General features: G+C 35.4%; 1 protein-coding gene across 1 annotated transcript; it reads right to left on the reverse strand.

Annotated features, from left to right (window-relative positions):
* Positions 1 to 13: 13 nt before the first annotated feature.
* On the reverse strand, positions 14 to 27,964 carry LOC129255033 (aldehyde dehydrogenase, mitochondrial-like). The gene is made up of 14 exons (XM_064095913.1): positions 27,671 to 27,964; positions 24,253 to 24,357; positions 22,510 to 22,650; positions 21,742 to 21,821; positions 20,928 to 20,977; positions 12,143 to 12,204; positions 10,599 to 10,727; positions 9,730 to 9,843; positions 7,920 to 8,019; positions 6,637 to 6,821; positions 5,516 to 5,680; positions 5,028 to 5,185; positions 4,333 to 4,447; positions 14 to 1,642 (listed from the first exon to the last, which is right to left on the reverse strand). Exons 1-14 carry the CDS (start codon positions 27,791 to 27,793, stop codon positions 1,610 to 1,612), a joined length of 1,560 nt encoding a protein of 519 aa, XP_063951983.1. The 5' UTR covers positions 27,794 to 27,964; the 3' UTR covers positions 14 to 1,609.

Here is a 27,964-nt window from a genome sequence, read left to right on the forward strand (position 1 = left end):
ATTATAATTAAAAAAAAAAGAGATGCAAAAGGCATGCCATGGCTGTTTTTAAAAATCACATAGATACATAATAATATAAAAACATTGACACACACGGACCATGATTATTCTCTCCAGTTTTTTGAGAATTACTTCATTTTGTTTGCCTTAACCCTAATTTAACTGACAGATTTCACGACAACACCACAAAATTTTTTAATTTTACCACGCCACTTGCTGACTTTTTACTTTCAAGTCTTGCTTATCTCTTGAGACAAAATTTGCGACACCTGGGCATGCGGTTCCAGAATTATGTTACATGTTGTAAGTGCACGTCAGACTCAAAATTGCTTTAAAAAAAAACATGATTTGGTGTACAAAGTTAATGCAAATTGTGTTTTCAACGATAAAAAAACCAAAGAAAAACATATGAAATTCACAGCGGCAAAAATATGAATGGAAGGAGTCACCCCCCCCCCCTCCCCTAAATATCCTGGTCTGAAATAGCCAAGTTAAATTAGGGTTAAGGATACTAAAATGTAAAACCTGAACATATAATGTGCAGCAAATCTTGAATAAACATTAAAGAAATTCTTCTTTCAGATTGATGTTTGCTCCATACGGTAAGAAATGGAAATATAAATCATTATTTCAGGATGACAATATGATAAATGTGTTAAATAATCAAAGGAATATATTTATAGAGCAAAGGTAACAAGACTGCTACTAAAACATGTTATCAATTAATTTCAGCAGAAAAGAAGATGACTATCTTCAAATTGAAAACCTATAATTTTTGGTGAAAATGAATAGGGCTGTAAATTTGTTTTCTTTGATCCTTTTCTACATATGTAGAAAGAAATGTTTATCAACTCTAAAAATCCCATATATTATACAATATTGCATAACTTGAAATATCAAAAGTATAGATTATTAAAAAGATAGTTTAGCAGCAAAGCAAGTGATTCTACTGAATTCTACAAATATCTTTCAATAACTTCTTTGTAAATATCTGCGTATGTCCTCAAAGTATATCTTATCATCTCTGAGTATGAAAGAAGAGATATCCATATAAAAATAGAGTGCTATTATGGCAATATTGTTACAATGACATTAAGACTGGAAAATGAAAAATTAATAAATTTCAATTAGAATTAGAAGCAGGAAAAAAAATTAAGTGTTAACACAAGATTTTCACTGCCTTGATTGCAAGACAGAGCTAAAAAATGAAATTATAACAGTTCACTTCTTTGGACAAAGAATCATTTCTACAACTGATGAGTCACTAGGGAGCCACGAAGTTGGATATGGAAATACATGAAGATACATAATTTGAAAAGGCATATAGTCTAATCTTACTAAAAATACAGACCTCAAAATCCCTGAGTAAACATGCACAAAAATACATCTACAAAACAAATAAACAAGAAAATAAAATACAAACTGAGCTTTACATAAAGTCCCACCAGCCAACAAAAAATATAAAGAAAAAAAACACACCCAAAAGAACCCTTAAAATAGTGCTCAATACCCTGTATTTGGCATACATTTAATCCTCAGTTGAAATTGTTTTTTTTTTAAACAAGCATGGAGTAAATGGCGCAAAGAAGATGAATGTGGGTTGGATAGCCTATGTATTCTTCTGCGGGATCTTGATTATTACCTGCAGATTAAGATACGAGAAATACAAAATGAATCATTAACCAACAGAACTGTTCAGAAAATAGAGTTTAAAAACAAATACTCCACTATACTATCCTATCAACCAAAGTCCAGCAAATCACTCAGCTGAGGCAAGAGTAAATGTGTCATTTTACCCTTACTTGCCAAAACTTGGAAAATTGTATTTGTATTGTTGTCCCCGTCAAATAGTTGAGTTATGCATGGTGTATCAGGTACAAGGTATCAACAGAAAGCTCAGGGGTTGCTCTTTCATATTGTGGTAAAATCAAATAAAAATATTCAATAATCTCTGAAAATTGAGGCATCTAAAGTTGTCTTGGTTCTGTATCTTGGAGATAATAAAGGACAACTTTTTTCATTTTAAAAGATCATAATAGCAGAAAGACTTGCACCTAAAGTTAGAAAGCACTTGTGTTGACAATAAATAACCCCCATATGCTAAGATTTCAATCTATTTTAAGGGCATCTTTGTAGTGTCACAAGTAAGCCTGAGTCATATCGATTATTTTGAAAACCGGTGTTCGACAGCTTTAATTCGATCGAACATTGATGCATCGAATTTTGAAGGCGGGGAAATCGAGTCATTTTTTGCTCCGGTCGCGTCGATGCGCTATGCACGCACTGACGGTATGCGCTGGCCGGGTGAGCGTTGCACAAGCAGATGACGGAGCAAATTTCGTTTGTATTTTTCCATCATCACAAAACACAAAAAAGGCCGGGGACCAATGCAGAATTCTTCCCAAAATATCTCCAACAATGATATTTGCAGATGACAACATATAAGTTTAAAATGAAACAATATTAAAGACATGAATCACGCAGAGTCGATCCAAATGATTTTCGGTCAACTAGCACTCGCAGTCCAGACTCGCACACACCAGCCCCGAAACGACAGGCGTGCTTGCCAGCGCCAGCAAACAAGTGCGACCAGCGGAGAGCGCTGTAACTTGCCTGAGATTGTGTAGTTGGCGGGGTAGTTGGATCCAAAATGAGCTCCAAATAAATTGATGGGAATAAACACGTAATTTTCTCTGGATGGTCGTTTGAATTGGTATTCAATGCTGATATAACGATTGTGAGGAAATATTGTAGAATATGAGTTATGACGATGTTCGAGAATTAATCCTGATACTGGTAATCCATTCTTTATTTTAGAGTCTGACACAAGAGCATGCGATCGAAATAAATACGAATGTCTCGGATTGAGCTCTAAATTGAATTCATATAAATTATTATTGGATATTAAATAATTACGATTTAATAAGATTTTATGGCCTTAGTAAAAATAATGACGATGTCAGCAAAGTATGTTATGTTCATATGGAAGAATTAATAGTATTATACTGGCATTATCTTTATTTTTATTTCATCTCTGGACGACGTCTCCGAGCTCTGAGAAAAGAAGCACAATGCGCATGCGCGTTCGATGATGTATGACATATTTTCCATTCATGAAATCAGAGCCCAAAGTTGGGCACAAACTAGCTTCAAATTGATGGGGAAAAATATCAAACGCAATTTTCTCTGTTTTGTCATGTAAAATGTTATTATATGGTGATATTACGATCTTCAAAAGAGTTTCTGCATGTTGACAATGTTCAAGAATCAATCCTGACGTGATAATTATTTTTTTAGACAAGTGCACTCAAGTCGATCGTCATGTGATGTCCGTCATTGAAAATTTATACGAAATACAAACGTTTCACATCAAGCTCTAAATTCATATTAAAGATTATCATATGCAAATTATTGTTAATTATTACGATTAAATTGTGTTCTATGGTCATGATATTAATATTGCTTATGAAAGCAAGATTTATTTTACGTTGATCGCGCCAATTTTCCGGCCATTTTATGGGTTGATTAAAGCACAGTACTTCGCATGCACTATCGATGGCGACTTCCTTTCATGAATTCATCGTGCATAAATTATCTCGGCACGAGCAGACGAACAAGACTCGAACTATGATCGAAATAAACTTCAAATTAATGGTGAAAAGGCATCATAATTACACAATCGGTTTCATTTGGGGGGCAATATACATGTAAATCAAGTAAGTTTGATTTTTGATGATTGATTGTGTGAACCAAACGAATCGGCCGGCCGAGGTATTTTTTATTTTTTATTTTTTTTGATGCACCAATTTTGCAAAATCTGCACCGGCGCTCGATGACATCGATCGAACACCGATTTTAAAATCGATTCGACTCAGGCTTAGTCACAAGTATCAAATGTTGTTGACATTGCCATGTTATTTCATCTTGTGAAATTTTTTTATGAAAATGCATGAAAGTATAAGTGATTTTGTACATTCATAAACATACATCAATGGCAATGCGCATAGGAACCATATTTTATGTCATTTTGACTTGACCTCACACTCAAACTTCTAGTCAAACTACATATAATTTAGCAGAAATGCATTAATTTTGCTAAATAGTCACCATACTTTGTACTGTTTATCCCTTACACATTGTATTCCTAATCATATATCAAAACTATATGTCCCCTTTACTTTGTATTTTTTTAAAACTATTTATAACTCACTTTTACCTGAAGTCTCTATATATTTCCTAGGATAAGTTCCTCTGGCAGAATCATCTTGTAATTTTCAAACTTCCTATCTATATCAACAAACAGATAGAAAGTAAAAAGTAACCGTGACTTACCGACTTGACCTCTGTGTAGTTGTCTATCGCATATTCTCCTAGCTCCCTACCACTGCCAGATGCTTTGTAGCCACCAAATGGAGCCTGGGCGGCGAAGATGTCATAGCAGTTGACACTGTATGGAGAAAGTCACGAAATGGTTAAAAGACAGCCCTCATAGGATTCTTCACATGGCAAAGTCACCACCTGGCACTAAACAATAAATCCAAAAGAACTTTGACACGTAAGTATTAAACCTATTGGCTAATTACAGTACAAATAACAAAGACATTCAATTCTTAAATTAATCTTACTCTACAACTATGAAATAAAGCAGGAAACATGATCTACATCCCTTGAGAAAATAGAGATGACAGCAACCATGAGTGGTGAATATGAACCTGTAACAGTTCATTCAAACTTGAGCAATCATTGCTCGCCCCTCCCTCCAATGCATATGAAACTCCAAGGGGGGGTGCTGTCAAAAAGCAATTTGTAAAGTACAACAATGTAACAAATTACTGAAGAATGGCAAACCAAATAGGTTTGGTCAATATATTTCTTTTTTATACCATTCAAAATTTGTGTACCAATCAAAAAAGAAGAAGAGTACACGGATAGAAAAATGCCTGGCTCACATTTTGACACTTCATATTACAATGTCGAGAGTAACTCTTCAAGAGAGCTTTATGAAACATCCCTTGGGATCTACTTACTACACAGTTCCAGCTCTCATGCTGTTGGAGATGTAAAGAGCCTTGTCAATGTCCTTGGTAAAGACTGAAGCTGCAAGACCATACATGTTGTTATTGGCTCTCTCAATCACTTCATCAATCTGACTGAACCTCATGATCTGCTGAACAGGTCCGAAGATCTACCATGAAAAAGTATTATTGAATTCAGCTCAGATATATCGAGGACAAGACCAACTTGTTTCACTAATCATATACCCACATTTTCATCTTTCCCTTGCATGAAATCTATCACTGGCAAACATGTTTGGAATTTACTAAAATCACATAGCACAACAATTCAATTATACATACAAACATTTATATGCTAATTTGTTTAGAAACTGTTACGATCAATTTTCACTCATTGTCAATTAGCAATTTTGTGCAAACGTGCAAGCAAATTGGCCTTGAGATTGGTGACAAGCACTGCAATTATCAGGAAAGATAGAACAATGTTTCCCATTTCTTACCTCTTCCTTCGCAATCTTCATGTTATCAGTGACATCTCCAAAGACAGTAGGTTCAACATAGAATCCCTTGTCTCCCATTCTTGCACCACCAGATACAAGCTTGGCTCCTTCAGATTTCCCACTATCAATGTAGCCAAGGATCTTATCCATCTGCTCTTTGTCAACCTAATTGTATCAAAATGAAGCAATGACATACCACTATAAACACATCAGGACTCATTTTTTATTTTTATAGGAGTGGGTGTGTAATTGTAAGTATATAAATTGAATGCAAAGGTAAAGCCATCTACAATTTTGTGAGAAAATTTCATTTTGTGGAATTTATATCCCATGACATATAGGGAAGCAGCTCGCCTGTGACATCACAAAAAAGCAATAAACAAACTTTAATAGATCACAACTGTTAAACTTCTTTAGCTTTTCAGCAAATCTTGACCAATCTTTCTTCTGTTTTGGTTTCTGCTTTTACAATGTTGGATCAGGGTAAATTTCCACTTACACTAGATGGAGGTTATACCACTTTCAAGATTTGTGGATGCAGATCGAAATGAATACAGCTTATTTCTATTCATGAAAAGTCAAGGACAAAAATAATCTGAATAAGTCAATCCGCAATCCATCTGCACTCAATCTCATTTTTAATTCATAAACAGGACTTTCAAATAGTGCAGCTAGTTCTGAGGTAAAAGGTTTTGTTTCCCACGCCAAGCTCTGCCCCAACTTTACTATGATGATAATCCACAGTATTTCCTAGCTGCACTTGTACTTGAAAAAAAATAATACGGACCATAAATAAAGATGCTTTAATAGGAGGAAATTATAATTTGTTAACAAATTTTCAGCATTACTCCTATGTGTTTAAGATCGCATGCTCGATCTGTAATGAAAATCATAAGTCAGAAAAAATTGGAACCAGTGGGATTCGAACCTGCCATCTACTGCTTTCCAGGCAGCAACTTAACCACCAGGCTATTCTGGTTCATGGCTAAATCACGGTGAACTGGAATTCAAATACTCTGAATTCAAAAATGCAATTTTAATGCTGAATCTGCATTATTCTGATCTGTATTCAATCCCAACTTTTTAAGGGTGAAATGTGTATTAGATGATAGAAGGCATACCTGTGGACCTTGCTCATTTGAAGCATCAAATGGACTCCCAACGGTGCGTGCTTTAGCACGAGCTGCTGCTTTCTCTAAAAAGTCATCATAGATACTGTCTTCAACAAAGGTCCTTGATCCAGCACAGCAGCACTGTCCCATGTTGAAGAAAAGAGCAAAGTGACTCTGCTCAACAGCATAATCAACTGAAAATAAAACGTGTATTATCTTAATAATACCCTATATATGAATTTGAATTAAGAGAAGTGCAACTGATTATGGCCTTAAAAGAACAAAAGCCCTTTTGAAGGATAATGCAATGTGCCAGGTATGTTCCTACATGTACATTAGCACATAAATGTAATCTACTGGTAGGATGTCTCAACTTGAAGCCCATACCCCCCCTGTCGTTATTATTGGTTGATGAAAGGAATTCCAAACCTTAAAGAAATATCAGACATAATCCTTTAATAACAAATAGATTCAGAGTTGAATAAGTATTTATCAAACATTACAGGTCCCAAAAATGAACATACACTTTTGATGAAAGGAGCGTAATTTATGCTATCAAAATATAGCCTAGAATATATTGCCTTGACAGGAAAAGTGGAGAGACGGTGTAGTCATGGAGGAATACTTTGGATGAACAGTCTTCAGATACTAGAAGAAAGACAAAGATAAAATTGGAGGTGGTGCTCAAAGAGAGTGCTATGAGCGGTTAAGTATAAAAACACCTAGAGAAAATAGCCCAAAGTTCATTTACATCAAACTTAGTCTATTTTTGCCACTAGGTTTGAACCCATTGAAATCACAGGGATAAAAGACTAGGACCCCGTTCTCATTACCGTCCTAAAACTGGTTTACTAGAAACTATTTTAGTGGAAACTAGTTTAACGTGTAATGAGAACGGTTGAAGCAGTCTTGGAAGCGATCTTCCAAACCGGTTTGGAAAACCACCTCGCAATGTAGTTTTCAAGATCTCTTTGCCTCGCTAAACTGGTTTTAGCACGAGGACACAACCATTCTTTGCACATGTGTGTAGAATGTCTACGCCGCGGTTTCAAATTTTCGTGCGAAACTGAGAGCGTATCAATAGCAACAAGATCGCTTACAGTGAATCAGCTGTGAAGTGGTTTTGAAAACCACTTTTGGGTGATCAAATGGGAACGCTAGCATCGCGATCTTCTAAACTGGTTTCCTGAACCAATAAACTAGTTTTTAGGATTGTAATGAGAATGGTGTCTAATTGTAAGATTATCTAAAACACTATCAACATAGTTGAAGCTTCTCCAATCATTACTTACAGTCACAGTCAGCCATGACAATGTTTGGGCTCTTGCCTCCCAGCTCTAGAGTGACTTTCTTGATGTTATCTGCTGCAGCAGACTGGATGATTTTACCAACCTACCAAGATAAAATAAAAACAAGAAAGGTGGTCTTCAAATTAAGTAATTAGTAAAAAAATATACAAGGAAAAGAGGTAAAACTGAAATAATTCCTAGGGCAATGCTAAATTCATGCATGCATTACAAATTTATCAATCAGGGTTGGAATTACATTCTTTTTGGAATTCTGGGATATTGTAATTCTTTGTTTGATTTGTTGCAAGATTAGAATTGACTCTGTCTAAATGACTGAAGACCATCATTACAATGACATCTTGCTAATATTTTTTTTTATAGAGATATAGATATATTCATAAGTTTTTAGACTTTAATGGAATACTAATCCACTTGTAATTCTACCATAGCCAGTCCCAATCCGTGTTAAATGTCAAGTTTACCCAGAAGAAATTTGATTTGAATCAATAGAATAGAATCAGAGAAGCAAATCATTGAAAATTTAATCAAAGTCGGATGTACAATGAGAAAGTTATGACATTTCAAAATTTAGCTTATTTTTCACAAAACAGTTATCCAACTCAGTGATATGCAAATGAGAGAATCGATGATGTCCCTCACTCACTATTTCTTGTTTTTTATTGTTTGAATCATACAATAATTCAAGTTTTACTGATTTGATAATAAGGACCCTCGTGTTTGAACCACAAAATGTTACAAAAAAGGTAATTCCACATGTTCAGGGAGGAAAAAACATTTGTTTCATATGATCATGAGGAAAAAAATTACATTCATATTTCATGTAATGAAATACAAAAGAAAAAGTGAGTGGATGACGTAATCAGTCTCCTCATTTCCATACTGACCAGGATGTGAATATAACTGTTTTGTGAAATAAATTGAAACTTTAAAATGTCATAACTTTCTAATTTTCCAGCCGATTTTGGTGAAATTTTCAGTGTCACACTTGTTTGATTTTTCTCTTTTTATTCAAACCAACTTTTTTTGGGGGTGGACTTGTCCTTTAAAAAAAGAGGTTAGGCGTAGACTAGCCACCCTACCCTGCAAAAAACGACATGCTGCAGAAACCGATACAGCTGAAAATAGTGACAATTTTTAGGGCATGCATATACATGTAGATGGGCTAGGGATACTCGCCAAGAACACAAGAAACAGGTGTTCAGCTGTAGATGCCATATACACATCCAAATGTGAAGAGGATTAACTATCCATTTGTGGATAATTTTTGCATTGCTCGACCAAATTTGACTACTTCTTTGACTGATTTGTTGTGAGCAATTAAATTGCAACACAAAGCCAGTTAGTCTTTTATTCCATTTAATACTCAAGTAATAGAGCCAAGTAAGTACAGTAGAGGTCATAATTCCTTTGTGTGGTTAAAATCTTTTAACTGATCAAGTTTAAAGCATTTCTGAGAAGAATTGTATTGCATTGTATAAAATATTCTTCAAAGTACCATCTTCTCATGGTATTGTGGTTGAGTCTTGATTACAGATCAAGGTTGAAAGTTTGATTTTCACACTAGAGATGTTTTGATGGAATTTATTTTGTCAAGAAAAAAGAAAGTTCTACAGCCGCTGATCACACAATCAAGGTGAATATTTCCAGGATGGTAGAGAATGATATAACGCACCTCCTCCCCCCCAAGAATAAGGGTTAAAGATATAGAAAAAGAAACCACCTATTACGATTTTGTTTTTAAGTCACTCTTTATGATACTTTGAAGTGCATACAAGACAGCTTTCTTTCTTACCTCTGTGGATCCAGTGAAAGCAACCTTCTCAATACCAGGATGAGATGCCACAGCAGCTCCTGCAGTAGGACCATATCCTGGTAGAACATTGACCACACCCGGTGGGAAACCAGCCTAAATCGACAAATAAAATAGACAGGAAGGCATGTTAGTTGGACACATCAAGAACTAGAAGTATTTCTTATGGCATGCGGTCAGCCAGACCCCAAAATCTATAATTTTCCAATAATGAACTTTGTGACATTCAAAATTTGACCCCAAAATCTAATCAGATGAACTTCAATTACAAATGCATAATGAGGCAATTTTGAAATTGCTTCATCTGGAGGTTCTTTAGTTATCGCAAGAACAAGATATTTTCAGGTATATAATGAAAAGAGCTTGAGTTGAGCCGACTGGTGACCGACCGATACTGCCAGTCACTGGTGCTATTTCTGCCAGACCAGTGGACTGCAGAAAAAAAGAAATTCATTGGGAATATACAGAGTAAAAAATTATGACAATTAATACATGCATGATTAAGATCTAAATTTCTGAAAATTTTCATATGATTATTATATTTCTTCATGCTTTGGATATATTTTTGCAATATCATTTCTCATTATTACTCTATTTATGATTTTGGTTAGTTTATCTGTCAAAAGTTTTGTATAAATTAGCTCATGCTACAGATCAATCTTGCAATAGAATGCCATTATCATTAACAAAATTGGGCCATGGAAAGATGATAGCCATGCAGGACAATTTCCTTGCTTGAATTTATCAGCCTGTACCATTCTAGTTGCGTGGACATGGCTACTTTGTTCTGCTGGTTTGTGACTCTTAACTCTACTGTAGTTATATCTTATGTGTAAGTACATGGATTATACCTCTTTGATCAGATTAGATATATATAGAGCTGTCAGCGGAGTCTGTTCAGCAACCTTCATGACGACAGTGCAGCCAGCAGCAAGGGCTGGTCCAAGCTTCCAGGCTTGCATCAACAGAGGGAAGTTCCACTGTGAAGGTAAATGAATGAAATCATCAAATGATATTTGACTCAATTGAGTTTTAAACCACATGCATTCAAAATACACACCTCCTGACCTGAACTATATCACACATTTATCATCCTAATCAAATTTTCAAATATAACCATAACTGTGTCAGGGGTCTCTTGCATTTGAACACAACTTGAAAGATCAAAATACAGATCCCACATGCACACTGCTGATTGGTTCATGTTGTGCCTGATTTTGGAGAAGTGTTTGATTACATCATTCCTATACTTAAACTTAAATCTGTTATGATTGACCTTTATGATGTACATGCACGCTCCAGTAACACACATAATTTTAGTACATCATATACATGTGGCAAAAAAGTGGGAAGTTGGAATCACACTTATTGTCAAACTAAAGTCACAATTCCATTCCACATTTTGAAAGTATATAGATGAGGGGACAGAGAAGAAACATTGAGATTGAGTCATTTTGTCCTTCCCAGGTACAGCAGGCTATAATAATGGAGTTTTTAAAGGAGAGTTATCCTACACGAGATACTGCTATTTCAAACTTTTAGTTTCCGGGTTCAAACCTGGTAACTCAGAAATTATGATTTTTACCCTAGTTTCTCTTCTAAATCTGAATATAATTTACTTGAAGAGAATAACTGGACTATTGCTTCAGTAATCAAAACTATGAATTGGCATACATGTAAAAATAGAATGTAAAATTGCCAGACATCATTGTCACAGTTTTGTGTACATGTGGAATAAAAGCTGGCAGGTTACAGTCACCATTATTATTTGGGGGTTTTCATACTGAAATGTTAACGTAATGTTTTCTATGGTTGCTATCATGTGATAAATGTTGTGAGGATTAGCAACATATCTTCATTCATCCTCGTTCCAGACAGCATGATTACCTACAGGCAAATACAACAAAGGAGAAATTGTTGTAATCACCTCCCCCCACTGCCACCCGACTTTAATGTCACTGACACTCGGCCTTGCTTTCGCAATATGTAGATGTAGACATACATGTATGTAGATGTAGACATACACTTTTAAAGTATGATTAAGGGTCACAACCTTTTTTTATGGCAGATTTTCTTCCTGCTTTTTAAAATCCTTTTTATTCAAGGATAATATGTATTTTATTGATGTTGCATGATTGAATGCTCCGCCTGACAAACCATCTTTGCCCTATTCAGAGCATGACAAAAACATGATCTGAGCATGCACATTTGTATTGATAAAATAGAGAAGCTTTATTGCTTCTTCATAATAGCTTAAAAATAAGCCAGACAATTACATGTACATGGACCTTGAGACCAAGCTTCCCTTGTAATATTACATAAGAACTGGGTCAAGATAGGGATAAAGAAATGTGAGGAAGATGAAATAAACAATGAAATAAAAATAAATACTTACTGGAATAATCTGCCCACATACTCCGACTGGTTCATGCCTGGTGTAGGCAAAGAAATTTCCATCTATTCAAGAAATGATAACCAAAGGAATAAAATCAAAGTATGATACTATTAAATTTTTTAATTTACTCACACACGACAAAACATGATTAACAAAACAGAATTTCATCATGATCCTGATACACATGTAAAATATACAAATGATATGCATATAGATTACAATTAGCAATTGGAAACAAAAAAAGACATTCCAATCTAATATAGCAAAATGAAAATTTGCAAATTAAAAAAAATATATTCAAAAAGAGCTACTTATATTCAATACAAAGAGATTTATAACTTCTTCAAATCTTTATACTCATTATTTGCAAGAGCACAAAGCTTCTTTGCTTGAGTACTAGTTCAAATGATGGTATGATTATACAACCGTATAGCATTTACATGTACATGTATGACATGAGGCACATATTATCTAGTTGCCTATTCAGTGGCTCACTATACACAGGGTAATATTCATGTCCATTCTCAAAATTAAAAAGATTACTTCTAAAGTTCTAACATAGATGCAGACTAAAATGTTCTTCAGAGTTACGCTACATCTGCGTTTTAGATTCTTTGCACAATTTTGATGAAAACTTCCTGGTTCATGTAGGTCACTAACAGGAATTTTGAGAACACAAATTACTGTAAACACCTATGTATTAAATGCATTTTAAAGGCCAAGTTCATCTAAACTTCAGAAAAATCAGATGTGAAATATGAAAATTACAGCATTTTAAAACATGTACATCCTGACATTTTTGCAAATAAGGGATGATGCCATACACTAACATTTTCTTAGTTATTTCATTATTTCAAAATCCACCAGTTTAATAGATGATTCAAAGATGATTCAGTCAGTTGGAGGTGCACACCAGTTTTGTTTATAAGTATTAGTTGTGTCTTTTATTTAAATTTCTTTTTTCCCCTCAAGTGTTAACCATAAACAGAACACAGTGTGTTTAGAAACGCCTATAAGAGCCTTACAAATGTTAAGTATTATTGTGACTTTTTGTCAAACTTTATACCTTATTTCAATTTCCTTGACCCGGGGTCTGGCTCTACTCTCCGCTTGTGCATATTTGTCTCTGTCAGAATTATTTGTAAATTGACTACATTGTATAACTATGCCAATCTTTTTAGAAAATAAAATCACTGATATACATGTATGATTCAATTTTCTTGAAAAAGAGATCCCACCAAAGCAAAATTATTCAGAAAGTTGATTTTATATTTTCTAAGAGTAATCAAACCATGTTTTACATCACTGTGAATTTTAAACACATACACCAGTAAACCAAGTTTATTGGCTGTGTATTATACATCATCAGCTCTCTAATCTGCTTAAATCAAGTGTGATAGTGCATATTTTTTGCAAATAATAAAAAACAAAAAAAATCATCGCTTCCTTTCTTTCTTACATCCGATTCTGATGGAATTTTATTTTTAAGACAGTGTAGTTGGATTTACTCTATTTTTTTTCAATCATCTCTTTGCTGGGATGGAATTGAATTTTAAATAAAAAGTGTATGGGATGCACTTTCGACTGGTTTTTATAAACAGTGTAAGTGTGGCGAGAGCTTTGACGAGCATATCAGCATACCCATGTATCATGGGCTTAGAAAATTGCAAGGGGAGAAAATCTTTATGATATACATAAACCATTTTCTTTTATACCAAACTGATCTGCAATTAAAAAAAATCTGCTTATTCAATATTTTCTTACAAATAAGCATATTGTGAATGATCCCCCATTTTATTTCACACCATGTGCCCCGTTATGGTAGATGTGGTACCATAAAACATCCTTTATTGATATTCCAATTCCACTTGCAAATACACCCAAACTTATTACAATAAAAACCAAACCTAGAGGGACAAAAAAAAAAGGTTCGTTTGGAAGCAATACCAGCAAAAGTATCTTCCTGCCTTGTGGTTTTAATTACAGCACAGTTAATAAAAAACATTTTTAAATGATGGCACCCACACCACATACTATCTTGAAAGAAATACATGTACAAATACATCATGAGCCCTACTTGAAAAAGGCAACATGTTCAGGAATTTTGTGCATTACTCTTCTGACTAACTTTTTTTGTGTATGAAGCCTGTGTAGAGTTTTGATAGTTTAATTTGATCTATATTGAATTATTATTCTAAGCAATCCAACTTGTAACTATATCATTATTCACTGATTGGTCAATTTTTTTTTGCATTTTATATATTGATTGATCAGTCGATTCTTTGATTCTTTTTCCTCATTATCAATTCATTGATTAGTCTTTTCTTGATTTTCACCTTAAATTGATTGGTCTATTCTTTGATTTTGCCTTTAACCTATTCATTGATCAGTGAATTCTTTGATTTTTGCCTTTTATCAATTCGGCATTAAAAACCCCAAAACAGGGATGCGGGGGAAGAAGTTGCCCTGGAAATGCTCAAAAGAACCCTGGAAGACTACATTTGTAGGAACAGGCCCTGGAAATTCATATAGGGTTGTAAATTTTAAAATAAACCACAGATTTGGCTGGTTAACTTAAAACGCATCACAAGAAAGTGTTTTTAACAAAGGTACTTGAAACATTTCAGAAAGATACAACATCTTTCATCCAATTTCATGCTTGAGTTGTGGCTATAATTTATACCAAAGTAAAGGGGGGAATCATGCATTTTGGGGACCCAAAATTACTTGAACACCACATTTGTGACATGAATAAGTAATTGAAAATGAATACTGGTAATCAGGATATAAAGTTTACATATGCCTTTAATCTGGGAACATCATTGATGTATCTAGGAAAATCACTGAAAGAACTGGGTAACTAGTGTACAAGATTGTAATATATGGGATAGTCTTTTTTGACATGGGTCCCTCATAAATTCAAGTTACTTTTAAAGTATTAAGAACAAAAAATGGGCATGTGAGTGAGTTAGCTACATGTATTTACATTGTATCTCTAAGACAATCTGTTAAAATAAAATGTAAAAACAGTATCTCAAAATATTAAGCTGAAGCAAGAGATGCAAATGACTCCAATGATCCCATATAATTTATCAAAAAATTAACTACATGAAACCACAGTTCATCCCAAAACTCTTTGCCAGATTTGTTGCAAAGGCAAAGGGCTGTGCCCTCAATAAAAATCGTTATTGCATACCTCTGCTTTTGAATACTGAGAGGCATAAATTCAATAGAATAAAAGAATGGCCATGACTAGTCAATCACTGTGCATGTATTATAAATGCATGGGTGGCCTTATTGTATTTTGATAGGGGCTGGGGAAAAACTAACCATATGCGGGATTAAGTATTTCTTTGTCTCTTTCCCTATTATTTTCTTCCTTTACCTCCCATTTCTGTTTTTTTACTTTTGATATTCAGGACCTACTTTTCATACAAATCATCAACAACATAACAAAATGGCATAAGTTCATCCCCCACCTGTATTCCTATTCCAGAGCTCATCACAAGATGAGATCCAAACATAACACCGAGGTGTAATGGCACTGTTTGTGCACATCTGTCAAGGTCTCAATGAGGTCATATTGGCAAATTATTAATTGCAAGAGGCAACCTACTGGATATAATTATGCATGCATGTATCACAACTGAATCACTCTAGATACAGAGTCCCTGTAAACTATGTATACCCATTAGTAGCTAGTCACAAACATTTTAAACTTAGACCCTCTAATGGCAACATGATCACAATATCGAGTGTTTATTCCTTCAGGAAGGCTCTGTATCCCACCCCTTGCAGTTACTGTGCTAAATGACAACTTAAACATATTTTCAGATGATACTTTTCGATAGGAACTTCCACTCATAAAGTAATCACTGCCACGGCACCCCTTCACACCTTTACTTGTACTTTGATCATCCTGAATTCAAGGGAACTCTTGAAACATGGCAACTCTCTAAAATTATGTCTGTTCATGGCTCATGTGGCTACAAGGTAACCACTTTAAAGATCAATATATGGCTTACACTCCATATTGAAGGTATACAGTTTTTTTTTTAATTAATTTGGCCTTCTTTCTGTTTTTATCTTGAACAGACAAGTGCAGAAGTACATATTTGTACATAGCAGAATGCTTGCTCACTGTCCAAGCTGAGCTGCACTGTCTACTGGTCAAGAACAGAATTGATTTCAAGGTCTCTTCCTAATTTTGAAAGCCATTCACAGTAGGCCTCAGGATATGTGTCATGGCTAACCATGCCCTTCTTCCATTTGACTTAATTCTTCAAGTGAAGTAGATCTCAAGGGGTATAGAGACCTTGGTATTATTCTTTATTGCTCTTGACCTATGGGACCTCCTTCCATTCCTCCAGATATTGACATTCAGGTCAAGAGCACACACAGCTTAATTCAAGACTAATCCATGTATCTGCTAGGCACATATATGCTATCAAAGTTTTTTTTTTTTTTTATAGCAGTTTGCACCTTCGAATGTCTTAAGAGATGTAAGAGCTGCCAATCTGAAAAAGACCATTTCAGTATTATAAAAGCTGAAAAATCAGTATTTTGGTGAGGAAATAAGTATTTTTGAAGAAATCCACAGGACAACACATACATACATATACAACTGTAACTTAAAAAATCAGTATTTTGAATGAAACGATCTGTATTCTTTTTCTTTTCAGTACTAATTACTGAAAATCAGTACTACTTGGCAGCTCTGAGATGCTCACGATACTCACGTAAATTGACACTATAAAGGGTGTATGCGGCCCCTGTAAAATCCCCATTTCACATCAACTGATATTACCACCCTTTCACTGACCAACCCGTTCTCCCCTGTTCCAAAGGTACATGTACGCAGATGTATGCAGTTGAAATCTCTTTCTCTGGTTTTCTTGCTTGTTTTGTAAGGAGTAATAACATTAAAAAATATCCCATTCCCAAGCCTTTCAGCTCGGGAATGAGCATTAGGGGCTATTGCGGATGTGAATGAGAATAGTATGTGCTTACTGGCTTGGTTTTCAATGCGTTGCTGACATGCATATTAAAGCCCTTATTTCAGGCATCAGTCCTCAAGACTCTAATTTCCTAAGCATCCCCATTTGCACAGTACCCCAGGGTAACCATCATGTCACTAATGAGTTAAAAAAGATTGAGATAAGAGTTGGAAAATAAGAAGTGTTTGAATAAAAACTATCCTTTTATCCCCATTTGCAGAGTACCACAGGGTCACTATCATGTCACTCATGAGTTAAAAACGATTTGAGATAAGAGTTGGAAAATAATAAGTGTTGAATAAAAACTACCCTTTTTATACTAGTAGTATACTATGAATGAATCAATGGGTGGAAAAGGTTTTATTCCCCTGTTCTAGATAAATGTACATGTACTCATGGAGGCATACTCAGTTTAGGCGCTAATACAGTTTTGCACCGGCTGATTTCGAGCAAATTTCCCCACCAGTAATTGTTCACAAATGTCATGACAAGTCTAGCTCTCAGTCACATTTCGAGGTCAATAAACAATATGCCCACCACTTTTCCAAATATCGCAATCTGGCTGTATTTCGGCTCTGTTCTCGACGTTATCGTTCAAATTCTCAGACATCGCTCCGCCTGGCTTCGCCATAATTTTGATATCGACTGAAAGGGGAATCCAGCCCAAATAAAAAGTTGTTTTTAGATGTAAAAAAATCAGAGAAGTTGATGCGTGAAAGCTTTAACAATATTGCATAAACAAGAAGAAAGTTATGAATTTTTAAAAGTTGTTAAAATTGGTAATAACTATACCCATGGAGACTTCAAATTGGCCACGTTTGGGATGTCATAGTGATGTAAGGCAAGGACTACACTTCCATGTAGTCCAATGCATAAAATGGCTAAAATGTCATTTTTTCAACAGTTTTACTTCAAATGATAGTTTTTCTTTCACGAGGACATAAAACAATATGCCACCTGGATGTATTTTTACTACTGCCCCAGGGGAATAAGTACTAAGGAGAAAACCACAAACCCCTAATAATTAAGTACATGGCCTAAAAGATGGGAAAGTTGTCCTTGCCTCTTGTCATAATTTACTTACCCAATTGCCAATTTGAAAATTACATAGTCTTAGGGATCTCAATTTCAAAGCAGCCACAGCTTTAACATTGCTTGTCCGATTTCTTTCAAACTTTCACCATTCTGTTTTTCTTATTTTTTTCTTTTCCAAAACAACATTTCATTACCAAGGTTGGATTCCCCTTGAAGTTAGCGACCAAAAGATTTGCCTGTGGCAGCACACCAATTAGTTCACTGCATGTTCATATGATTTGGTCGTAAAACTTCAGTCCATATCAAAATTATGGCAAAGCAAAGCGGAGCGATATCTGAAAATTTGAACGATGACATCGAGATCGGAGCTGAAATACAGCCGTTCCCGATCACGATATTTGGAAAAACAGTGGGCATATTGTTTATTGATCTTGAAATGTGACTGAGAGACTTGCCATGACATTTGTGAACAATTTCTGGTGGGGAAATTTGCTCGAAGTCGGCCAGTACGAAAGTGCATTAACGCCATCAGTTCACAGTACGGAGGCAGATAGATCCAGGTAGGGGCACATGGGAAGCATACCTCCTCTATATTTAGAAATGACATAATATCAATATACATGTAGCTACAACTCTTGGATCCACCACTGAATATAGATGATTGATTCCTTTGTATACATTTTGATTTGAACAGAGTGAGTGCATTAGAATATTTGAGTGCACACACAGGCTTCAGTTGAGCTCATCATATCTATTACTGTACTTCCAATATTCTCTACCAACTAGAATCAGATTCAATTATTTCACAACTCTTTAAAAAAACACAAAAATACAAATAAAATGCTTCTACAACAGAACATGTATTGCGAAGAATAAACAGACAAGGAGCAATGATCACCGCTGTACATGTACATGTACAGCAGATGTACGTGTACAGCGGATGTGGGGGAACAACAGAAATCCATTGGCCTATTGAGGTCCATCCCCCTACATGTAATTACCGTACAACAGGAAAGGGACAATTTACACACAAAAACAAAGCAAAGAAAAGGCAAAACAGAAGAATAAACATCTGAGTTAGAAGGGGGGGGGGGGGGTTCACCTACATGTACCAACTACACATAAAAGTCCACAGAGACTGCAGTCGGTATGTGTGCACTGTACTCTATCCAATGGTACAAATACTTGTAGTCTAGTCTGTGGTGTTATGCTTGATTGAAACACCATACCTTAGGACAGTTTGGCCTTGGGTGATGTTAACAATAGAAGAAAAAATAAACAGGTAAAAATATGTACCACAATCTGGGATTATAGTCTATGCATGCAAGCATCATCTGCAATAGACCAAAAGCTTCAGTCTCTGTATTTTGGTTGTTCCGCTGAACTGCGTTGGCTCACTCACCAATACATAGACTGAAGAGCTTGGAGGCCCGTACGTACAGACAACGTATTAGCAGTAACGTTAGATCTAACATTCGGCGGAAAACCGATTTTCCGATCGTTTTTTTGTACATAAAATGTCACATTATGAAAAAGAAATCACATCCATATTAACGAAAAATGTTTAAAATTCAGAAATATCGTACCTTAGACCGCAGTTACCGCTAATTCCTTTCAAATGATGATCGAAACATCGTCATCTTCGATCCTTTCGTTGGTCAACGTAAGTTGCCATCTTTGATGACGTCATCATCCTTACAGACGTATTTACCAGTCGCTATATATTACGATTTGTGCCGCTGCTTTGCGCTTGTAGATGTGCGTGCGTTCGGAACTTGTCGCTCGCATTGATTGGCCAGGATATCGAAAATTTAATCGGAAAGCCTTGATAAAAGCACAACTCGTTGACGGCTGCCATTTTTTCCTCTCCGGCAGAAAATAAAAAAAGAAGGAATAACCCAGGGAATAACTCATCGGTAACGTATATTTTCGATATTTTATAGAACTTACATAGTTTCAAAAGAAAGATTAGGGTGTGGTTTCTTCATCCACTGTACATCATGGTAAATATCTAAGAAGGCATAATTTTGTGGATATAGTATGTTCGCTATTTTCTATCCTAAAACAACTGGGAGAGGGCCCTTTTTTGTGATAAATCTCAACATGATAGGTTCGCTCCTCATTGTATCATGACCTTTTTTTAGGTATGCGGTTCTGAAATCATAAACATGTCAGATTTCAGAAAGCAAAAAAAAAAAAAAATCATGTACAGATCAATGAAAATTCTGCTTCTGGCAAATTTCACGACTGTATTTTTACTTTTAGTACTGATTAAAATAAACTAATTTCATTTTCTTTAAGATCGTAAGTGTTGTGGACAATTTACAATGAAAAAAAATCAATAAAAATCATGAGTAGTCTAGAAAAACATTGAAATACTTAAAAAAAACAATGAAAATAAAGAAATAAAATATTTGGATGCCAATTATTTTTTTGATGTGCATATGATCAGGATCTAACAAGAGTCTACACACCAAAAAATAATACTTCAATGGGTGATTTCATATGTCAATTCACCCAATGAGTAAAATTGCACCGTCTCTGAATTTGTTTTTTTTTTTGGTATAAGGAATTTGACATGGCCCATGCACAAATATTTCTTTAGCGCAATCAGATGCATGGTTTTTCTGCTAGGAGATGCCCAATTTCAAGATTTGAGTCTCAGTACAGTTTCAGATCATGTTGTTAATGTTGAATAAATGATTTTGATTTTTTTTCTAAATTGAAATATAACAAAAGATTTGTTCACTTACCAATGGGGATGGTCTTTCCTTCAATCTTATCTGTCCAGCCTGCATAGTACCTTTAAATGAAAAACATGAATTAAACTAGATCTTAACATGCTTCCATCCAGTTTAGGCAGGCAAAGGTACATTGATAGAAAATCCTGTGCAGCCTTAGTCTGTTAATATTGTACATTTTGTATGTACGAATGATAAAGAAATTATAATTATTTAACATGAAATTATGTTGAATATTATTAACCAACAGAACAGTACTGTATATACCAGTACATTCATTCATGTGTTTCTAGCTTGTACATTAAAAAAGAAAATAAAAATGCCAAGAGGTGTGGATGAAATTGAAAATAACAATGAAATAACAATAACATTATGACTATGAGGACACACGTTGGCAACCTTGACTTATTTTACAATGCAATTACACACACAAAATTAGAACTAAACCTGAGAGCCCAAACCCCCCATGGATTCTGGATTTAACCACTGAAACTTAAAAATCAGTCACGGCACCCCCCCCCCCAAAAAAAAAAGGACATGGTAGCAAATAAAAAGAATTACCTAACTTGTCCACTTATCAGATATGAGTGAAATTTATCAACATGGGCAGAGAAGGGAGATTATCTTACACATGGGCAGATCCATCAAAATTGTAGGAGAGGGATGTGGAAGAATAGAAAATGGACAAAAAAAAACCTTAATAAAAAACATGCTATCATTCCATAATCAGACTGGAGAGTTACTTGGCATATTTCAAGACTAAAAGTTTTATATCCAGAATCTTGGTAATTGGATTATAATGATGAAAATCTTTTCCTTTACATACCTGTAGCATTTTATAGTAAGAGCTACATCTGCACCTAAGGCCACGTTGAAAGGCTTTCCATTATCTAGGGTCTCTAAGCTCTGTAATTGTGAAAGAAACATGCAAGGTTTTCATTTACTCCACTACTCAAGCAATGATTTATAGGTTTTTTGTATATAATATTTTGCATATTATACATTGGAATGACGTCTATAGCGCTTTACAAATATACTATTACCCTAATCATCAGAATTCTGGCATCCCCACACACAATGTATGCCCTTTCTCTACTCCCTGGGGAGCATTCAAACAAGAATTCCAAGACTCAATTGCTAGGCATACTACACAGGCTTTCACATCCTACCAGGTACCAATTTAACACCTGGGTGGAGAGTGGAAAAATGTGGATTGCCAAAGAATGCTAGGCTGTGGAGGGATTCAAGAAAACAACCCTCTAATTACAAAGCAACTGCGTCATAACAATGCTTCCACATGCACATTATGTGCAATTTATTTTGAATGAAGTACACGTACATGAATGTATTGCCTACATTTACATGTAGGCCTACCATATATTTACCTTGTCCTCCCTCTACATATAAAGTCTTATCAAGTTTCCTGAAATTTTCAGATACATGTATTTATTAGAGGATTGCTCATCATATTTACAAAAAACTACTGGATATTGCACTCTATTTCTACTTTGACTGGAATCACTGGATGTATTGATGGAATTTCTAGTAATGAAGCATGTTGCATGGAATAATTTTCAAAAGATTTTATACTCACTGCAAGGTAGACCTGATCTCTTTCGATCAGATCAGCTAGCTTATTGAGAAGGCGCCCCCTCTCAGAGGCATCCATAGTACGCCAAGGTGAGCCAAGACGGAAGGCCTCATTTGCCGCATTGTAGGCAATGTCAACATCTGCCTAATAAAATAAATGAAATGTCTAAAACTTGTTAGAGATTTGAACCAGGTATTTGCAAAACTGTGTGTATGTTTGTTAGAAAAAAAAACATTTTCAAAAGAATGAAAGTTTCACTTCTGATTTAAAGTTCAGTGCCAATATCATTAACTTCCTTTTTGCACTTACTATTTACTAAGATAACAAAGAGCAAACGGAAGTTCACTAATTATCACGCTATCTTGTTCAAGGGAGTTTAAAAAAAAAAGTCACATGCTAGTTATATAGTACATGTATAAAGTTGATGTCTATGTCATGAGATTTGATGTCATATCAAAACTACAAACTAAGCTCTTGAATAGGGCTGAAGATTCTGTAAAAGCATTATTCTCAATTGATCTGCACAACAACATTCTATACCATGTAAGACATTACCATTAAAGAGATCAATCTAATGAGTTGGAAGGGAAAGGTGTAGTAAGAGATGATTAGTTGAGGTGCTTTTTTATTTTTTTATTTCAAGGGTATGGGAAGGCCAGTTCTTAGGGCAGATGCCTACATATATGGACAATGTACTTTAATAATTTCCTCTTCCCTTGACCACAGTGACACTGGTGAAGATATTGCTTTACTGATATTAACAACTCACACACCCATTGTCTGCACACCTGTTTAACTTTATAAGCCATGTTTTGGTATTCTAGGCCAGGGTATTTTGGGAGTTCATATGGCCGGGGGCCTCCCAGGCCCCCCCCCCCCCCTTGAGATCTCGGCCATCGGCCGCACCGAAAATTGGCATGCGGGATGTCTGGGACATGATCTACAAAACTGTATAGTAATTTATTTCATATGAATTGCTGTTAAGTGATCACGCTAATTTATGCGTAATTAATATGAGAAATCATACTTTTTCCTCAAACGACCTAAATAAAGCTCCAAATGTTTTAATTTTTGGTATAGAAACTCTTTGTGGTGTTTGTAGCAAGGGTACATGAAAAAAAATTGTGATGTATTTCTTTGTTTTTTGACCTTTTTCTTTTCATTGTTTTTTCAATGAAATTTGTTGGGGACTCTTCTGAGATCATAAAAAGCATGACATTTAGACCTGCAAAACTAAAAATAATCATACATATATGATTTTTGGTTGAAAACACAATTTGCATTGACTTTGTACACAAAATCATGTTTTTGAGCAATTTTTGGTCTGACATGCACTTAGATAATGTTGCGTAATTTCAGAACCACGTACCCGGGTGACGCAAAATTGGTCTCAAAAGTTGCGCGAGACTTGAAAGTAACAAGTCAGCGAGCGGCGGTGAAAATATTGCGGCCTAGATAGGCTTAACTTGGCATATAATTCAATAAGAAATGAATTAATTGTATATTGCAAACACAATAAACACATTAGAACTATAATGTATTAAACAGTACAAGTTGTTCATTCATGGCATAACAAAGCTTAAAGCTTTCAAAAAAATCTAGCTGAGTTAGCCCTTGATACTGTACATACAAGGAAAGCCTTATCTATAATTTAGTACTATCTGGATCATCTGTAATAACACAAGGAAAAAGATGCTTAGAAATTCCTTGTATGAAACAAAAAAATCAGGTAAATATTACACATACCTTGTCTGCCTCTGCTACATCAGTAATAACATCCTCTGTAGCTGGGTTAATGGTTGGAAAAGTCTTCCCACTTTGAGCATCCACCCATTCATTGTTGATGAACAACTAGACAATCAGAAAAGGAAAATTGTTATTTGTGAGCTGTTAGTTTCTTGACATTATGCTCTTAAATATAGGATTCGATGGTAGGAAACGAGCAAATAAAATCAAGAAAGGAGATCAGTTAAATACTACTTTCATAATTTGTATCTGCACCCATGGAACACAAGTAGGGGAGAGTGGGGGGAAATTGAGGCCCTAGTGTGAATAAGGCTCCACTTAGTTTTTAGCTCAGTGCTCAGGTTTACCAGTGTCAAGGGGATTGCTGTTTGGGTACTAGTATCAGATCTTGAGCTGATGCTGATGGCCAGGAGGAACACAAACCTAGCAGCACCTCAAAATCAAAATTTTGAAAGTGGCAACTGGCATTGCCAGTTAATTGAGAGGCAGGTACTGTACCTACCCAGTAATGTGTATTTATCTTTAAAGTTTACTTTTGTAAGGCATTATGTACACTCCGGTACTGTAGTAAAATTCACCACTTTCCCTCTTTTTTTCTGACTGGAAGCTTATGAACTTAACTTGCCCGATGGAGTAAATGAGCCCCCCCCCCCCCCCCCCATTAAAACATAATTAACACTGTATGGAGCCCTGTTGAAACAGTATGCAGTGGACACATCTCTAAAAGTGTCAATTTCCAAAAGAACATGTAGAAACATAATAATACGAAAACACAATCCCACAATATATTTTTTTTTCATACTAATGGATTTTAATTAGCAACATAAAAAGTTTTGCATAATTTGCAATAAAAAAACAGAGAAAGAAAATTCTATTTGGAGACATAATTTCAGACCTGAAATTTACTTAATCAAAATATTTCATTCAAAATAAATAACCAATATTAAAAGAGTAATATTTACTCTTTCCTATGGAGCAATAATATTCAAATTAACTTGAAGTGTTAAATTCTTTGGAAAATTAAGTCTCACAAATCATGTGATTTTCTTGCATGGAGATGAATTCAGCCACAAGAGGATTTGGATAAATCTTGCTTATTTGCTCATTTGCATAGGGACCTGCAGTCTGACTGCTGTAAATTGGAATCTATCTTCATCAATATTTCAAACCATGAGTTGATTTAAAGGTCAAGTCCACCCCACAAAAATGTTGATTTGAATAATGCTGAAAGTTTCGTCAAAATCGGATATGAAATAAGAAAGTTATGACATTTTAAAGTTTTGCTTATTTTTCACAAAACAGTGATATGCACAACTCAAATGAGACAGTCGATGTCCCTCTCACTATTATGTATTTTATTGTTTGAATTATACAATATTTCATTTTTTTATAGATTTGACAATAAGGACCAACTTGACTGAATCATATATTAAACAATGCTCATTCCACATGGTCAGGGAGGAATCAATCGTCGTTTCACTTGACAATGAGGAGAAAAATAGGATATTCCCTATTTCATATAATAAAATACAAAAGGAATAGTGAGTGGATGACATCATCAGTCTCCTCATTTGCATACCAACCAGGATGTGCATATAACTGTTTTGTGAAATTAAGCGAAACTTTAAAATGCCATAACTTTCTTATTTTACAATTACATGTACATCCGATTTTGGTCAAATTTTCAGTGTTATGCTTGTTAGATTTTTCTCTTTTTATTCAAATCAACTTTTTGTTGGGGTGGACTTGTCCTTTAAAGGAGAATGAAACCCTTGGAGCAAGTTAGCTTTTGTGAAAGCAGAAAAATCAAAGAATAAGATCAACAAAACTTTGAGTAAAATAGGACTAGCAATAAAAGAGTTATGAGCATTTGAATGTCGAGATCACTAATGCTATGGAGATCCTCCCATCGGCAATGCGACCAAGATCTGTGATGTCACACACGTACAACTCTCCCATTTGGACACTGAAAATATACCCCAAAACATATCTTTTTGCTCATTCTAATCATATGACAAACGATTCATCAATGATATAATGTTGTGAAACCTCTGTACTTGTCATCTCATAAAGAGAACACCTCACCTTGTGATAGACTCTATAAAAGTGAGAATATACGTGAAATAAGTACTAAAGTAATGAGGCAGTTGTACGTGTGTGATATCACAGATCTTGGTCGCATTGCCGATGGGAGGATCTACATGGCACTAGTGATCTCAATATTCAAATGCTCATAACTTTCTTATTATTCATTCAATCTTCCTCAAACTTTCAACAATATGTTTCTTTGATTTTTCTCTTTGATATGGATTCAGCTGGTTTCAAGGGTTTCATTCTCCTTTAAGCACCATGATTTTTCTTAATTTCACAAGCTCTCCAAGTCCAAACAATGTTATCAAATTTGTTGGGATTCCTTTAACTTTTAAGATTTAGAGTCTAAAAGAATAAACCAAGGTGGGTGCATACATATTTGCATTAACACACACACACACACAAATAAATTTAGAGGGTGTTCTGGGGTAGCTGGCTGGCTGGCTAGCTTCGGCTTTCTGGCAGAGCTCATCTGGGTTATTCCTAATGAACACAAGCATCAGTTTGAAGGTTGCATAAAACTTTTGAGGAGTGTGTTACTGTTGTATGCCATTGCCTACTATTTACTAGGGCCTAGCCCTAGGCATGGCAGTGGTATGGTATTGGTAGGGGGTCCTAAAGCTGCACGGGTCCTAAAGCTACGGACCACTCATCGCGCATGCAGTTTTTATGGCAAATGCGCACTCTGTGTGTGGAACTGTGACTGCAGAGTGACGAACGATTCCTATTCAATTTTTTCAACAGAGGCTGCAGTAAATCTCTAAAATACTAAATGCAGAGAAAACCAACAACTGTTTGGAATTTTGTAGTTATATTCGCTTTAATTTCATTTCATCCTATAATAATTTGAATATATTTTAGAAATTGAGGCACAGGAAATACTATTTTTTGCATGATAAATCGAGTGCGTAGCTTTAGGACCCCTTCTAGTACATCGGGCGGCGAAATCAAGAGGTGTTCGGGCTGCCGCAGTAAGGCCAGGCCCTGGATCCGCCCGTCTCATTCTCATTCTGAGAGTCAGACTCGGTTTCACTTTTCAGCTATCATTTGAAAATCAGACAAACACAACACTAGGCCTAAGGCTAAGCCTAAGTTAGACGTAAAGTTAGAGAGAGTCTAACTTAGACCGAGTAAAATAAAAAATTTGATCAAAATCGATACATTTTCAATTTTTTTTCAGTGCTGTGTTTGTCTGATTTTTCTTTATCCAAATATCTGTTTAAATCATAATTCATATCACTTTCATTCTGGAATATAGATCTACCGGTACCGGTACCCCTTTAATCGAAATTTAAAATGTTGAACCGGGGATGAACCCTCTGTTTACCTTATTGAAGTGGATGTCGGGCGTCACGATAGGCTGTGGAGCAGCAGCAGTACTAGCGCTTCTCCAGATCCTCGCCAGCGCAGCGGCACGACTTGGCCTCAGCATTCTCTTCACAGCAAACATTTTGCAGCTGGGCAATTATTGTGGAACCGTGAACAGCGCTCGCTCAACGTCCGACTCGGTTGCTGTCAAAATCAATTTTGATTATACTTGTGCGCGCGAGCGCAGAATTCGCACCGTACGGTATGTACGAGCGCACGCGCGCGCGCCGATGGGCTCACAGGCCTAATTCAT

The sequence above is a fragment of the Lytechinus pictus genome, chromosome 1, assembly GCF_037042905.1.
Source record: "Lytechinus pictus isolate F3 Inbred chromosome 1, Lp3.0, whole genome shotgun sequence".
In the NCBI taxonomy this organism is placed as follows: domain Eukaryota; kingdom Metazoa; phylum Echinodermata; class Echinoidea; order Temnopleuroida; family Toxopneustidae; genus Lytechinus; species Lytechinus pictus.

Excerpts from the sequence above, each read along its gene's own strand:
- LOC129255033 (XM_064095913.1), bottom strand. The coding sequence starts at position 27,793 with ATGTTTGCTGTGAAGAGAATGCTGAGGCCAAGTCGTGCCGCTGCGCTG. Across the intron at positions 12,205-20,927 it reads AGGAAAGACCATCCCCATTG|ATGGAAATTTCTTTGCCTAC; the intron begins GTAAGTGAACAA and ends TTTCTTGAATAG. Across the intron at positions 6,822-7,919 it reads TGTCATGGCTGACTGTGACT|TTGATTATGCTGTTGAGCAG; the intron begins GTAAGTAATGAT and ends TTTTATTTTCAG.